Source organism: Nothoprocta perdicaria, unplaced genomic scaffold (genome assembly GCF_003342845.1).
Source record: "Nothoprocta perdicaria isolate Ctin4 unplaced genomic scaffold, notPer1 scaffold_232, whole genome shotgun sequence".
NCBI lineage: Eukaryota > Metazoa > Chordata > Aves > Tinamiformes > Tinamidae > Nothoprocta > Nothoprocta perdicaria.
In genome coordinates this window covers 538,810-551,985 of record NW_020455458.1, presented here as the reverse complement: position 1 = coordinate 551,985, position 13,176 = coordinate 538,810, and the positions used below count along the sequence as shown (strand labels likewise).

Genomic DNA, 13,176 nt, shown 5'->3' with positions numbered 1-13,176 from the left:
ACACAGATGTTTTAGAGGAGGAAAAAGCACCTTTATATTTAATGGCTCCAAAAAGCTGTTAAATAAAGGAAAAATAAGAATAGCATGAATGCAACACAACTTAGATCAGCTGCTTTTAACATGTTGCCTAACATAGTATGAAAGCTATTTCTGAATAAATGGATACTTCTGTGTCACTACATTATTAAATTTCTGGTAGTGCCAGGGCTTTTCTCCGTCATTCTTGCGCAAATAACCCAGGGAGGGCCTGTTCCTGTAAACACAATACATGAAAACAGCTCTCCTACCAGTCTGTAAGTGCTGGGGACAATGAAAACAGCCTGTTCTGCACAAAGACACAAGGAGTTGCAGTGGGATTTGGTTTGCAACCTTAGCAGCCCTTACTCAACATCAGCTGCGGAGCCAGATGTTCCTTCCCTCCGGGGCCATGGGGGAGGCAGCTGGAGCTGGGACTTGCCCAAAGGCCTCCTGCCCTGAGCTGGGCTGGGATGGGGGGTTATTCCAGCTCCCTTCTTCCACACTGTCCATCTCTCTTTGCTCTGCTCTTCTTTCCTCACTGTCATCCGTCTCCTTGGTCGTCCTTTCTGCCTTTCCTTTCAGTTTAGCTTGTTCGCTGTTGCCTTCCCTCACCCCCCTTCACGACTTGACATATTGAGGAAGTTTGTCGTCTTCACTCGTGCTTGCTCTGCTGCCTTTATCTCTCTTCTCCATCTTGTGTCTGGTTTAGATTTTTTTTAAGCTCATAAACCCCTGTGGAAATAGAACTCTTTGCTAGTTAACAAGAAATATATTTTTGAATGTGTTTATCAGATACTGGTGCAATTCTTTAAACAAACTACTTGATCATACTTTAATGTTAATGCCAAAGGAACAAATAGAGACCAGTTGCATTGTGTTTATAAACAAACTAATACAAAATAACAGTCTAAATATTGAGGTATTTATCCTTTCCTCCTTTTGTGTGTGTGTACATATATATTTTGAAATTTCCTCCTATAATACTCCTAGAAAGAAGTTTTAACTCGAGAGATTTAAGGGAAAAGTCACTTACAAGTGGAAAAGAGGAATTAATTTGGCCTGAATTTGTTTGTAGTTTAATGCTAAAGAGCAGACAGAAGTCCAGTGTCCACAATGTGGGAATGTGTTAGGTGTAAGGGCAGGCTGTAGCTGGACGGGAATGCCTGTGAGTATGGAGAGGGCAGTGTGACTGTATTAGCCAAATGTGCAAAAAGCCGGGATTTTCACCCCGAGTGTTTGAGAAGCGCTGGCAGCCGGTTGCAGAACTGTTCTTCAGAAACTGCTTTTGCTGAGTTTGGAGCCTGATCCAGGCTTATTTTTCTGTTCTTGGCTTGAACTCATGTGAACTAGAAAAGAATTAGCAGGAGACGGTAGGGCTGGGGATCAACGCGCTCTCATCTCGGTGGTAAAGCTGGCTTAAGAAATTCCCTAATCACAGTTCCTGGTCATATAGCCCCTGATTTTGAGGGAGAGTGTTTTGTGGGAAGTGCATCTGATCCAGTTTTCCGTAAAGCACTGCAGAAAACTGTCTCTTATTGTTAATCAGAGCACTTCTGGTGAGAGGTTTGGCTCCATGAGAAATTATGCTGAAATAGCTGAAAAGATGAGGTGCCCTGGTGATGGGAGCAAACGATGGGAAAAACAGTCTTTCCACCGGCCCCTTTACAGGGTCAGATCCTACCGCAGGGAAATGGACTTCTCTGTAATGCAGCGTTTGTCGCCAGAAATCAGTCCTTTCGGGTCCCCACGGCAGCGATGTGATGGGCCTGTCTGTGAACACTGTGAAGCGTCGCCCTTGCTCAGCCCACCCGTGCCCGGCTGTCCTGCTAAGTCACTTGACTCGTGGCAAATCCTGTGTTCTTCTTGATCTTATTGCAAGTTTGGCGTTGAACTGTAGGGTGGTGCGGGGAGGAGGGGAGGGCTAGGAGCTCTGAGAGTCCCTGAAAGCATTGCAGAGTTTTACTTGGACACGGTTCCTCTTTTCCTTGATATAAACACTTTCAAACGTATAGGTTATTGAGTTATGTTTCTTTTGTAATCACGTAGCTAATGTGATATACATGAAAGTATGATAAAATGTAATCTGCATTCTCTGTTTCTAAGCTCTTTAATGTACCAGGTTGAGGGGTGGATTGGTTTGTTTTGACAGTCGGGTATCTAGCAGGTCGTCTTCCTGGTCTCCTAAAAGCTGTGTTGCGTTATAGTTGAAGTGAAAGAGATAGGGTGGTGGTGGGGGGTAGATATACACTTTGTTTATTGTCAAATTCAAAAGTATTTTTGTATAAAACTTACAGGAGAACTTTATTTTTTGACAACACAGGGCTGCCTTAGAAGAAGTCGAAGGAGATGTGACAGAACTGGAACTGAAACTCGACAAGGTGAGTGTGCTGCTGCCACGGTGTCCGCTCTGAGGAACAGAGAAAGAAAGGGCCTAGCTTCGTTCTTCCTTTAGCTTAGTTCCCCGATGGGAAGCGGCAGCCTGAGGGTCGTACAGATTCGGCCGAGCAGGTCGCCCTCGAGGCCTCTTTGAGCGAGAGGCCCCGCGAGGGAGCCGCGTGCGAGCCCAGGGCCTGGGTGGCCCCCGGGGCTCCTGGCCCTCCAGCACCTTGATTCCAGTGCCCGAATCCCACTGTCCTTGCTAGTCTGTGGGCATAAATATCCTTTACTTCATCTGGAAGATGGAACTACTGTAAAATTTATCCTGTTTTTTTTTTTCCCCTGTGCATAGCTAGATTATATGTAGTATCTTTTCAGTTCCCTGCAATCTGCTTGTTTGCTTCTGAACCACTAGTATTTGAAGGCTTTTGCTTCTTAGTGTTTTCTATGTCTTTTTTTTTTTTTTTTTTATTCTCTGCATTTTATGGAAAGTTTTAGAAGCTAGTTGTTTTTGCCTCTGTTTTAATGCTATAGGCATATGGCATCAGCTGACCTCCTTAGCTGCATTTTGAGTTTTAACCCTTGTTCTTGCTGCAGAAGCTCTYGAGACAAATGGAATTTCCATGTCAAGTATCGTTTTAAGTCTGTGTGGGTTTTTTTTTTTTTTTTTTTTGTAGCGGAATTTCAGGTTTATGTTTTTAGTAATGTAACTATCCCAAAATTGTCTCTCTGTGGTTTTTTTTTTTTTTTTTTGGGGGGGGGCTAAACTGGATGCATTTTTTCACCCTGAAATAAGGCACACTGGATTCAGGATCATGAACTATAAACACATAACTAGTTATGTTTTAGTTGTTGATGAGATTGCTTGTTACCCTTGTCTAGCTGCATCTCTTGCAATGTTCACCTCATTAACAAACAAACAAAAAATCTTTTATTAAGTAGTTAATTCGTAATGTGATGTCCATGACACACTGCCCTGCCATATGGTAGAAAGCTCTACATAGGACCAGGAGTTCTGTTTATCACCCAGGACTGAACTTTCGAAATCACTTGCTTCTGAAGACATAACTAAGCTCARTATGTTTCGTGGGTATGTAGTGGGTAAAAGGACATAAAACCTTTTATTGTGATTTTATCCTCTTTATTTTTCTAGCTGGTGAAGCTTTGTATTGCAATGATTGATACTGGGAAAGCCTTCTGTACAGCCAACAAGCAGTTCATGAATGGAATTCGAGACCTGGCACAATATTCGAGTAAAGATGCATTGGTTGAGGTATGTTCTTGAACAGTGCAAATAGAAAGAGAAAACCTGAATAAAATGGTGAGATGTAGCACTCGCTAAGAGAAGTAGTTGAAGATGTTTGTGCTATTCTTTTTTGTTTTGTTCTGTTTTCTTTGGTGAGTGCTTTGTTTGCATTGCACGACAGTCCAACCTTCACTTAGGTCAAGGCTGTAATTTGCATTTGCGAGTGTTTTGCAAAGCCCACAAAACCTCTTGGGACGGAAATTGTCATCCTGGGATAGTTGGGGAGAAAAAAAAAATCAGGGTAATGGTTTGTGCCAGTGCTGCTGAGGATTTCCCTAAGTAAAAGGGATCCAGTCGAGATGAACTAAGAGCCCGTTCCCTGAGCTTCCAGGATGCACTATGGCAAATGCACATGAGGTGAGATGGCCCCTGAGGAATCTAGTCCTCTCTGGTATATAAAAAGTGTAATTTTTAGCAAGAAAAAAGCAGTTGTACTCAGCCTGCTTCCATGGCAGCATACGTCAGGTTGATATCATTAGGCTAATTTGGAATAGCTAATTGGGCAAAGCTCAGACTTTGTTCTTTGTGATTTTTATAGAATTATTATTTTTGTGTGATCACACTTAACACTGGATATGTATGATAATTTGAATTGAGGTTTGAAATTGTATTTAGTTTTCAGATATGCTATAATTGTGTATAACATGTACATCATGTAAYCTGTTTATGTATTGCAATGTGCATCTTCATAAAACTGGTTGAAAAATATATCTTTGAAATTCAGTGTGGTATTTGCACATAACAGAAATGGTGATTGTTTGGAATGGACTCGTTAAGAGCATAGTGCTGTGACACATTGCCTTATAAAAGTTAACCAAGTTTAATTTGCAATGAAAGGCAAATTAATTTGATTCAAAGCATTTTATTTTGTGCTTAAATGTCATATCAGTCATTATCCAAATATTAGAGGTTATTTCATAAATGTTTTTGAGATGTTGCAGAGACTCAACAGATGCACTCTGAGGTGGCTTAGCATTTCAGCTGTGAGGCAGCAGCTATCACAGTAATGGGATTTATAATGTGAARTGTAGTGTGAGTTACTGTTTTTGTATCATATGAACTTCTCATCATTTAGTGAACTTGGATTGAGTTTTTCTTGATTTGCTTCAGTTTGCTATGTTATGTATAGGAAGGGGAGCAATAACCTATTTCTGTTGCTTGTCCTTTCAATAATCGCTTAAGTTCATATCATTCCTATGGCYTCCTTCTAGTATAACATGTAGCTGACTTAGTTTAGAACTAGATTTAGATTAATCCTGCTAAAAATCTATTCCAAGTTCTTGGAAAGTTGTAAACCAAGTTCAATGGAAAGCTGTAAACTTRTGAAGCATTGTTTTAATACTCTAAGATTAAAACATTTATTTTTATATTTTGCAGACAAGCTTGACAAAGTTTTCTGATACCTTGCAGGAAATGATCAAATACCACAATGTAAGTAACTTTTTAAGGTAAAACATGATTCTGATAGCTTATGTTGACTCACAAGTTATTTTTGGTAATAGAATAATACTGAAATTTTTCATGCCTATATTATTCGAAAGAGCACTTTAAGTGGTAAATACTTTTAAATTTTTACGTGTGAAATATTTTATTAGGTTTTGTATAAACAAAAGTTATCTTTAAACATCTCCTTCCCTAAAGACCCTCTTACATATTTTTATGTCTGAAAGTTGCGAGCTCAGCTAATATCCGGTGTTGTACTGTAGGACGCAGTACGTTCTTGATAGTTTCACTTTTATAAATGAAATGGATGCTCAGCAGTGATCTCTGAGCATATTTTTTACTAGACCGAAATATAGTGTACACACAGTGTACCTTTTTCCATATGCTTTGCTTTTTTTTTTTTTTTAATTTCCTCTTTTATAATGTGGAAAATGAAGCACCCGATTCCTTTTTTTTATAGTTTGCTTTTTCTGGAGTGTGCCAGATGCAGAGAAGTTCAGAGATATAAGAAGATGGTAGGGCTGAGCCCTAGCCATCCCAGGTTTTGTGGATGAGTTAGACTTTCTGCTTTATGTTTTTTTTCCTCTCTCCCTCCTTCTCTGACTAGCTGAAAGCCAAAATAATATGCCTTTTATTTCCCTCTTCCCTTGGCCCCTACTGCTCTTTCCTAATCCTTTGCTGGAAAGGAACTGGAGCTTCTCTGAGCACGGACTGGATTCTTACCAGTGCAGAGCATGGAGGTTTTTGTACCAGTAGGAATTTAAAATGTAATGAGGGAGAGAACACAGTGTTTCAGTTGAAATGTTTGCTAACATTAACTTAGCTTCCTAAAATTGTCTCACGAGGCTGTTCAAGTGAGTGCTTTTCTAAAGGGTTTAAATGAAACACAGTGTGTTGATGCTGTTAAGTAAGAGTGAAGTGCATAGATTGAATATAATGAAGCTTATGAAGGGGCCAGGAAGTGGGTAGAGATACCTTGATACTGATGGCCAGAAGTGAGTGTGAATATTCAAAGCAGCAGCTGGTTTTTGTAGTGGGAGAACACGTTATTTTTGTGTAGCGATTTCTGTAGGTTGGGTAGAACAGGTGAATTCAGTTGGACGCCACTGACTTTTCAGCCCCTCTCTGTTACGCTTAGCTTGCTCTTGCTGSTTGCTTTATTACCTGTTTGCCTTGCTTTGTGGTATAGACCTCCTGATGTGCCTGACCTGGGTRTTTTGATCTGGCAGTTTGTGTGCTACTTTTGTACATGACTGTGGCTTGCAGTGCTTTAAAGGTGATGTGCTGGAAAGGTTATAGATCTACACAGATTGCAGCCTGGACCATTTTTCTGTCCTTTTAAGAAACATGTATCTAATGGTTTTTTTTTTTTTTTTTTTGTCCTTTTTTTACTCTGAGTGGAATTGCAAGGCTCACATTTCTAGGTGTCCACAAATCTGCAGAGTTCCCATCTGGTCATACTCCCGTTCTGGATGTGGATTGGTGCACTCCTCAGGCACTGGCAAGCTTAAATGTCACTAGTGGGAGTAGCCTCAGCATGGTTTCCACCTTGCTGAGCGTTTTCTCWTTCTATTCTGGTTCTCTCTGTGTGTGGTTGTGGGTTTTTGTTTGGTTTTTTTTTTTTCTTGTGTTTTTCCCAAGTGGGAATGCACACTGCCTCTTGAGGATTTTCCATGTATTACTGTTAGATACAGGATAATTCAGGTTGGAAGGGCCCTTGGGCGATGCCTGCAATAAACAGGGTTGGCTCTGAGGCTGGAGCATGATGCTCAGGCCCTTGTCGTGGTCTCAAAAGCCTCCAAAGATAAGAGGCTGGATGGAGATGGTTCCACCTGGTAACTAGGGAYGTGCTTATAGAAAAGAGAAGCACTGAGCTGTGGAAGGCCTGGCTGTCAGTCCTTGGCACTACGTGCCGTTTTGCTCCCGTAGTTTGTGAGCAAGGAACGGCTACCTGTTAAAGGAGACGTTTGGTCACAGGGTCAGAGCTTGGAGTGTTTGAGGTGCTTTCACCATAAGGTTATGAACCACTTGGATCTTCACCCTTTGGAGGAGATTCTATTGAACTGGACTGAATACTACTTTATATTTTTTAATCTCTTTTTTCCTGGTCACACCTTTTACTTTTGTAATACAACTGGGAGATGTTGAAAAGAGCTTCAGAGGACAGATGTGAAGCTTAAGGAATGTGTAGTGTCATTTGCCAGTTGTAATTTCTGGGGAATAAGAAAAAATGTTAGCACGTGGTCATGTGTGCTTTGGCCTTGGCAACTTAAAGCTTGAGGAAAATTGTTATATGAATGATTATTCCCCCTTTTCTGCCTCCTTCAGCCCTTTTTTTTCTTGTTCTGTATTTTTGCAAGAAATGTACCTCAAGTTAATGTGACTTTTACATATGAACCAAAAAACACATCTTGACATTTAAGTATTTAAATTAGTTTCCTGATCGTCGATTAAACCTTAATTGGCATATATCCAGATCACATCATCACATATCACCTTAAAAAGAGGCAGCTGGTTGTGTTTGGAAGGCAAGACCTGTAACTGAGGGTTAATGGAGGTCAAAGTTAGATTCTAATGGGGAAGCTGTGCAAATAGTTTCTAGTGTGAGATAGTGCTGCTTTGAGCAGACCAGGCTAGAGCTTGACTCACTCCAAAATCATTCACTCAGATCAGGATTACTTTGGTGAAGGAGGGTCCRGGCTACTGTTTTTGTGACTTTGTGTTGGGAATCGTGAGTGTTTATGAACAATCCCTCTTGTGCCAAGAGTGCACCAAGGTGCTGAAACTGATGTTGGTGCAGATGTACCTCGTTCAGAGGTGTTCTGCAAAGGGCTTTAGCTGGCCTAAGGGTGCGGGAAGGCTCTTGCCCTRTTGCTCGCAATACCCTTGTGCTGCCTCTGTCTCAAGGGAGCTCGCATGACTGTTATTTTGGTGTGGGATCAAGTAAAATGACTTGTTTTGTGCTTTCCTGGTTTTTCTGCTTCATGCTTTCTTGTGTACGTATCTATGTGAACGTGGAGCAGGATTACCAGCCTGGTTTTAGTCCAAGACCACTCTTAGTGGTCTTGGTTTTTGTTTTTTATGTTGCTGCACAGTGGATTTCTGGCAAAATTTTTCAAGCAAAATGTTTTTAATCCCAGAAGTGACATATAGTGTGAAAAAGTACTCAGTCTGACACAGAGAATAATTTCAGAAACTGCTGTGTGAGGTCAAGAGCTTTTGAAAAGGTGAGAGAGAGGTTTAGAAAGACATAAAGCATTTAGTGACTCCTAATAACATCCTATGCCTATGTTGAAAATGAAAAGCTATGAATWACCTCAAGTTATTGAGCTAAATGTTAATGCTTTTCTTTCAGATCCTCTTTGACCAAACCCAAAGATCAATTAAAGCACAACTTCAGAGTTTTGTTAAAGAGTAAGTTACTTTTCACTTATGGAGAAATAACTGTTAAAATGTGTTTAAGAAAGAATCTAACTTCTGAGTGGGTTAGTAGAAAATTTTTGAAAATTGCCAGGCATTAATTGAAGGGTGTTTATTACAGCCTGGCCAAAAACTGCCCCACACCAAGGAGGCTGTCGATTCAGCTGAAGAAATGCAGAATTTGAAACAYGATGCGTGGCTGATCTTAAGATTCATATTGGCTTTGTTGAAGTAAAATAAAATAGCACTTAGTGAAATTTTTCCCTGTATTATGAGARATGTTTTTCTAAATATCAGTTTTACCTTTCCTCAGACAAGAGGAAAGTGAGCCTCCCATCCTGCTGCTTTTGATTTGCATCTAATCTGAATATTTGTTAGAGAAGAAACAATGAAGCTGACTGATGATGCTCCTAGCAATGTTCTGCTCACTGCAYCTTTTTCTCCTACACTTTGGAATTAATTAGTCATCCCTTTTTTTATTGTCTTTAGAGATATTAGGAAATTTAAAGATGCCAAGAAGCAATTTGAGAAAGTCAGTGAAGAAAAAGAGAATGCTCTGGTAAAAAATGCCCAAGTGCAAAGAAACAAGCAGCATGAGGTAGAGGAGGCGACTAATATTTTGACTGCTACAAGGAAATGTTTTCGGCACATAGCTCTGGATTATGTTCTTCAGGTGAGTGTTGCATGCAAATAGAGAAGTCTGAATATTTGGATCTAGGGTGCTGATCACTGATGCCTTTTCCGTTTTCTGATTTCTTTTTGTTTAACAAATGTTCTGCTTGCCTGGGAAGCTGGGGGTTTGGCACTGTCTTGAACTTCTGCCGTGGCACGTAGTTCTGGTTCTGCTTTACAATGCAGAACTGCTGTAAGGTGTTGGGAGGTGCTGCTTCAGTGTCCTGCTATAATTTTTCTGTACATTTTCAATTCATGCGTTCCATGGGTTGCATGGCCCTATCTTGCTCTAGTTACCTGTTGCTGTAAATGCCTGTAGCTCAGGCAATTCCTGCCCCTTCTACTTAGTGCATCGATTTATTTCCTGCCAACCCYCCGCTCATAATTGAATTTCAAAGCGGAGCTGATTAGAGCTGTGCACTGGGGACAGACTCGAGGGAAATCTGACATTAGCARAGCACTCTTGGCTTTTACTACTCTGCAGGGCAGTATTTTTCTCTTTGTGCACTGTCCTTAGTGCTCGGCTCTTGCCATGTGCCCTGTGAGGCTTTGGCCAGGGAGGCAGAGCCTGTGCCAGGTGCTGCTGCTGCAGGAGACACTGCTCCCTAGGTGACTCTCTGCTGTTGGAAAGTTGTCTTCACTGCTACAGTCCCCCGGTAGCTCTTCTGGCTTTATTTCTGCTAAATGAGACTATAATTAAAAGCTTTAGGTCCAGAAGACAGCTTTAAATTACAGACTGGAGAGAAGATGATGGTGAGGATAGGATCGAAGGATTACTTGAATGCAAAAAATAGGATCCCTCTTTCTGTTTCATGTGAAAGATTTCAAGTTCAAGGGTCGATGAACTCRGCCAGTTTAAAAGAGCAAGAATATGTGAAATGTTCTCTGAAGATGTTGTGATATTGTTTATTTTATGACTGGGGCTCTATCCCAGTTTGGGGGRTATTTTGACAACGTCAACCTTGGGGCAGGCTATTATATAACATGGTTCTATCCCCTTTCTTAGTGAGGAGGCAGCTGCGGGACTGGGTTGACTCCCGTGGTCAAAAAATTGTTTGAAATATCCATGGAAAAACAGGCATTGAATGTGGTCCCTTCGAGATGGCAATCTAGGAAAAGTTGGTACCTGTGTCTGTTATGTTACTTTTGGAAGACAAGTCATATCTTAATTGTTTTCCCTTCTGTTATAAAGCTTCGTGACTATCATTGGGAAGTGACACCTTTGCAAGGCTTTATCTCTGAAATGAATCACTYATCTTGATGACAAGTTTAGCATGCATTCAATACTACCGTAAAAGGGCTTTTTGTAGTCAGATGTTGAGTTCGGTTCTTCTGGTGTTTTAAGCTTTGAAATGCTTCTATGAAAATAATCTGCTGTTTATTCCCATGAGGGAAAATTCACTTAACTGAATTGAAAGCTTATTTTTCTTTCTTTTTTTTTCCTAGATCAATGTTCTTCAGTCCAAAAGGAGGTCAGAAATCTTAAAGTCGGTAAGATATATTTTTAATTTCTATATAGACAGTATTTTATTAAATCTGAAACAAAATTTTAAAATGTGATTGCAAAGCAGTATGTGCTAAATCAGTTTGTCCTTTCTTCCATGTACATTACCAGTGCTGTTGTCCCTTGGCTGATGGTCACCTTGGCATTTATGATAACTAAATTATTTTTTGGCAGTCCTTTTGGTTCAAATGTGAATGCTTTGCTAAGGCTTTTATTGCATTGAATCTTTGGTATGTGCTTTGATTAAAATTGAAGGTTTTGTTCACCAAAGAGACTTTTCTTTGGRCCTGTGATATTCATTTATAAACAACAAGCACCTTTTACAATATCTTTTTAAGACAGATTCAGCCTTTTCTCTCAAATGACATTCTTCATATAGCAGCTGATTCAGCTAATATGCAGTATGCCTGTAGCTGCATGTGTTGGATTAATATACAGCTACAGCTGCATGCTTGTTTTCTCCTTATTATACCTCTTTCTGCTCCTGCAGATCATCTCTGTAAAAGGTGAAAACTTCAGATTACAGCCTCATAGCTGTTTACCTTTGTGCTCTCTATTGTCCCAACTTAGTAGTAATATTCTTTTTTTTTTTTGAATGTCAGTTCTTATGTCTTTATAGATGTTGTGATTTTGGATCATTAGTTAAGAAATTCTGTACCCTCTCTAATTACGTGTTAAGCACGTGTTAATTACGTGTTAATTACGTGTTAAGCAGGAGTTTTTAAAGTTGTAAAATTTTAGATAACATAAATTGGAAGCCATTATCTTCCCTTAATAAAATTTTTGTTTCAGTTGATAGCGGTAATCTTGTTAACTAATTTCTGAGATTTTTTGATTCTGCTTTTTGCTGCCTTAAACTTGCATGCTTATTTATGCTGCTCAAAACTGTACAATGAATGGATATAAAATTACAAGGATAAAAAAGTAGCAATCTTACCCTGTAYATTAAGTTTATTCATGTGAATTAATTGAACCTCTTATATCTGATAAATATTATRATTTTTCTTTTTTCTTCTTCCTTCTAGATGTTATCATTTATGTATGCTCACCTGGCTTTTTTCCATCAAGGCTACGATCACTTCAGTGAGCTTAGGCCCTACATGAAAGATCTTGGTGCACAGGTAATGAAAGTTGTATTATAAGCTCATAAACATATACTGATATGAAAGAACTTGATGTGTGGACACGTACCAGGTGTCTTGTAGTCTTGTTTGWCAAAAGAAGCAAGTCTACAGTGTGGCAAAGATAGAGGCAAAGCATAAAAATACTGTTTTCCTTTACAACTCTGTAAACTTGGGGGCTTTGTGATAGATTACCATGAATAGAGTGACCCCAGCTAACTGTGCTTGGGAAGTATTGAAAGTAGTTGTACCAACTGGATTAAGAGCATATGGTGTGCATCTGAAGGTTTGTCTGTGGTGCCAAAAAAGAAGACTGAAAGCTGTGTAACTTGACTTGTTTTCCACAGAAACTGAATGGGGTGGAGATAATAGGGTTTTGTTTGTTTTTGTTTTGTTTTTGCCTCTATCCAAGCTTTTCGAACAGCTGCCCTGATACAAACCCCTTTGTTCATCCCACTTCCCAGCTGAAGATACTGAGCCAAGCCATTGCTAGTCCCTAATCTTAATCTGTCTGTGTGTATCCAGAAGCAAACTGGTTACAGCAAACATTTTTATTCATCTCAAAAGATGCATCTCAGTGTCTGTGAAATTACCTTGTTTGTTTGGGGCTGACTTTAAATAGTTCCTGGTCCTGACTCTTCCTTCCTGCTGCTGTGCCGTTGTCGCCTGTGCACATCAACCTGTTTGGCTGGGCAGTGAACTAGACTGGCAACCGTAAAAATACCTTTCTAGACATCTAATTCTGTGAGTTATTTTTCTGCTAGGTTAATTCTTTAATCTGTAGTTCACAACGTGTCTTAAATACTTGTGGAGACACAAGCCTGGCAGGTGTACATGCGTCYGTGTGCACACATACACGAGCTGCCTCTCTCCGCAGGGAGAGAAGTGCCCCTGACGTAGAGCCCCCAGGGTGCTGTGCAGYGGTAGTGCTAGCTTCGGGTATGCACCACCCTTTCCTTAGTTGTTGTTTCTCTTATTTATTTGTTTTTACTTCCTCCCATTTTAAATAGTAATTGTTAAACTGTAGTGTTTGACATGCAATATAKGTAGAGCTAGTGAGAGAAGCAGACTAAAACTGTGTGATTGGTGTTGCACGCATCCAGCTTGGTTTTCATGTTTGCTTTTCAGTGAGAGCAGAGTTAGGAGCCTAGGGCTCTTTTGGAATGGCTGGTCATCCTTTTGCTTGGTCTGTGAAGGAATGTTGTGTAACATTCAGTTTGGTGCTGGTATCATAGCAACCAAGGAGTTAAATTTAGAAAATCTGAAGCTGAGAATGTTTAGAACATATTGCAAACCTGAGGATCCCCAAGTTGTAC

At 40.1% G+C, this 13,176-nt stretch overlaps 1 protein-coding gene across 1 annotated transcript in view; it reads left to right on the top strand.

The window, feature by feature from the left end:
- Positions 1 to 2,016: 2,016 nt before the first annotated feature.
- Positions 2,017 to 13,176, top strand: part of ACAP2 (ArfGAP with coiled-coil, ankyrin repeat and PH domains 2) — a gene marked incomplete at its 5' end in the record, with an annotated part of 41,328 nt that continues 30,168 nt past the window's right edge. The window contains 8 exons of the mRNA XM_026039550.1: positions 2,017 to 2,030; positions 2,339 to 2,396; positions 3,548 to 3,667; positions 5,078 to 5,131; positions 8,499 to 8,557; positions 9,053 to 9,236; positions 10,682 to 10,726; positions 11,765 to 11,860. Coding sequence (XP_025895335.1) covers positions 2,017 to 2,030; positions 2,339 to 2,396; positions 3,548 to 3,667; positions 5,078 to 5,131; positions 8,499 to 8,557; positions 9,053 to 9,236; positions 10,682 to 10,726; positions 11,765 to 11,860 — 630 coding nt within the window. The remainder of the gene's footprint in view (positions 2,031 to 2,338; positions 2,397 to 3,547; positions 3,668 to 5,077; positions 5,132 to 8,498; positions 8,558 to 9,052; positions 9,237 to 10,681; positions 10,727 to 11,764; positions 11,861 to 13,176) is intronic.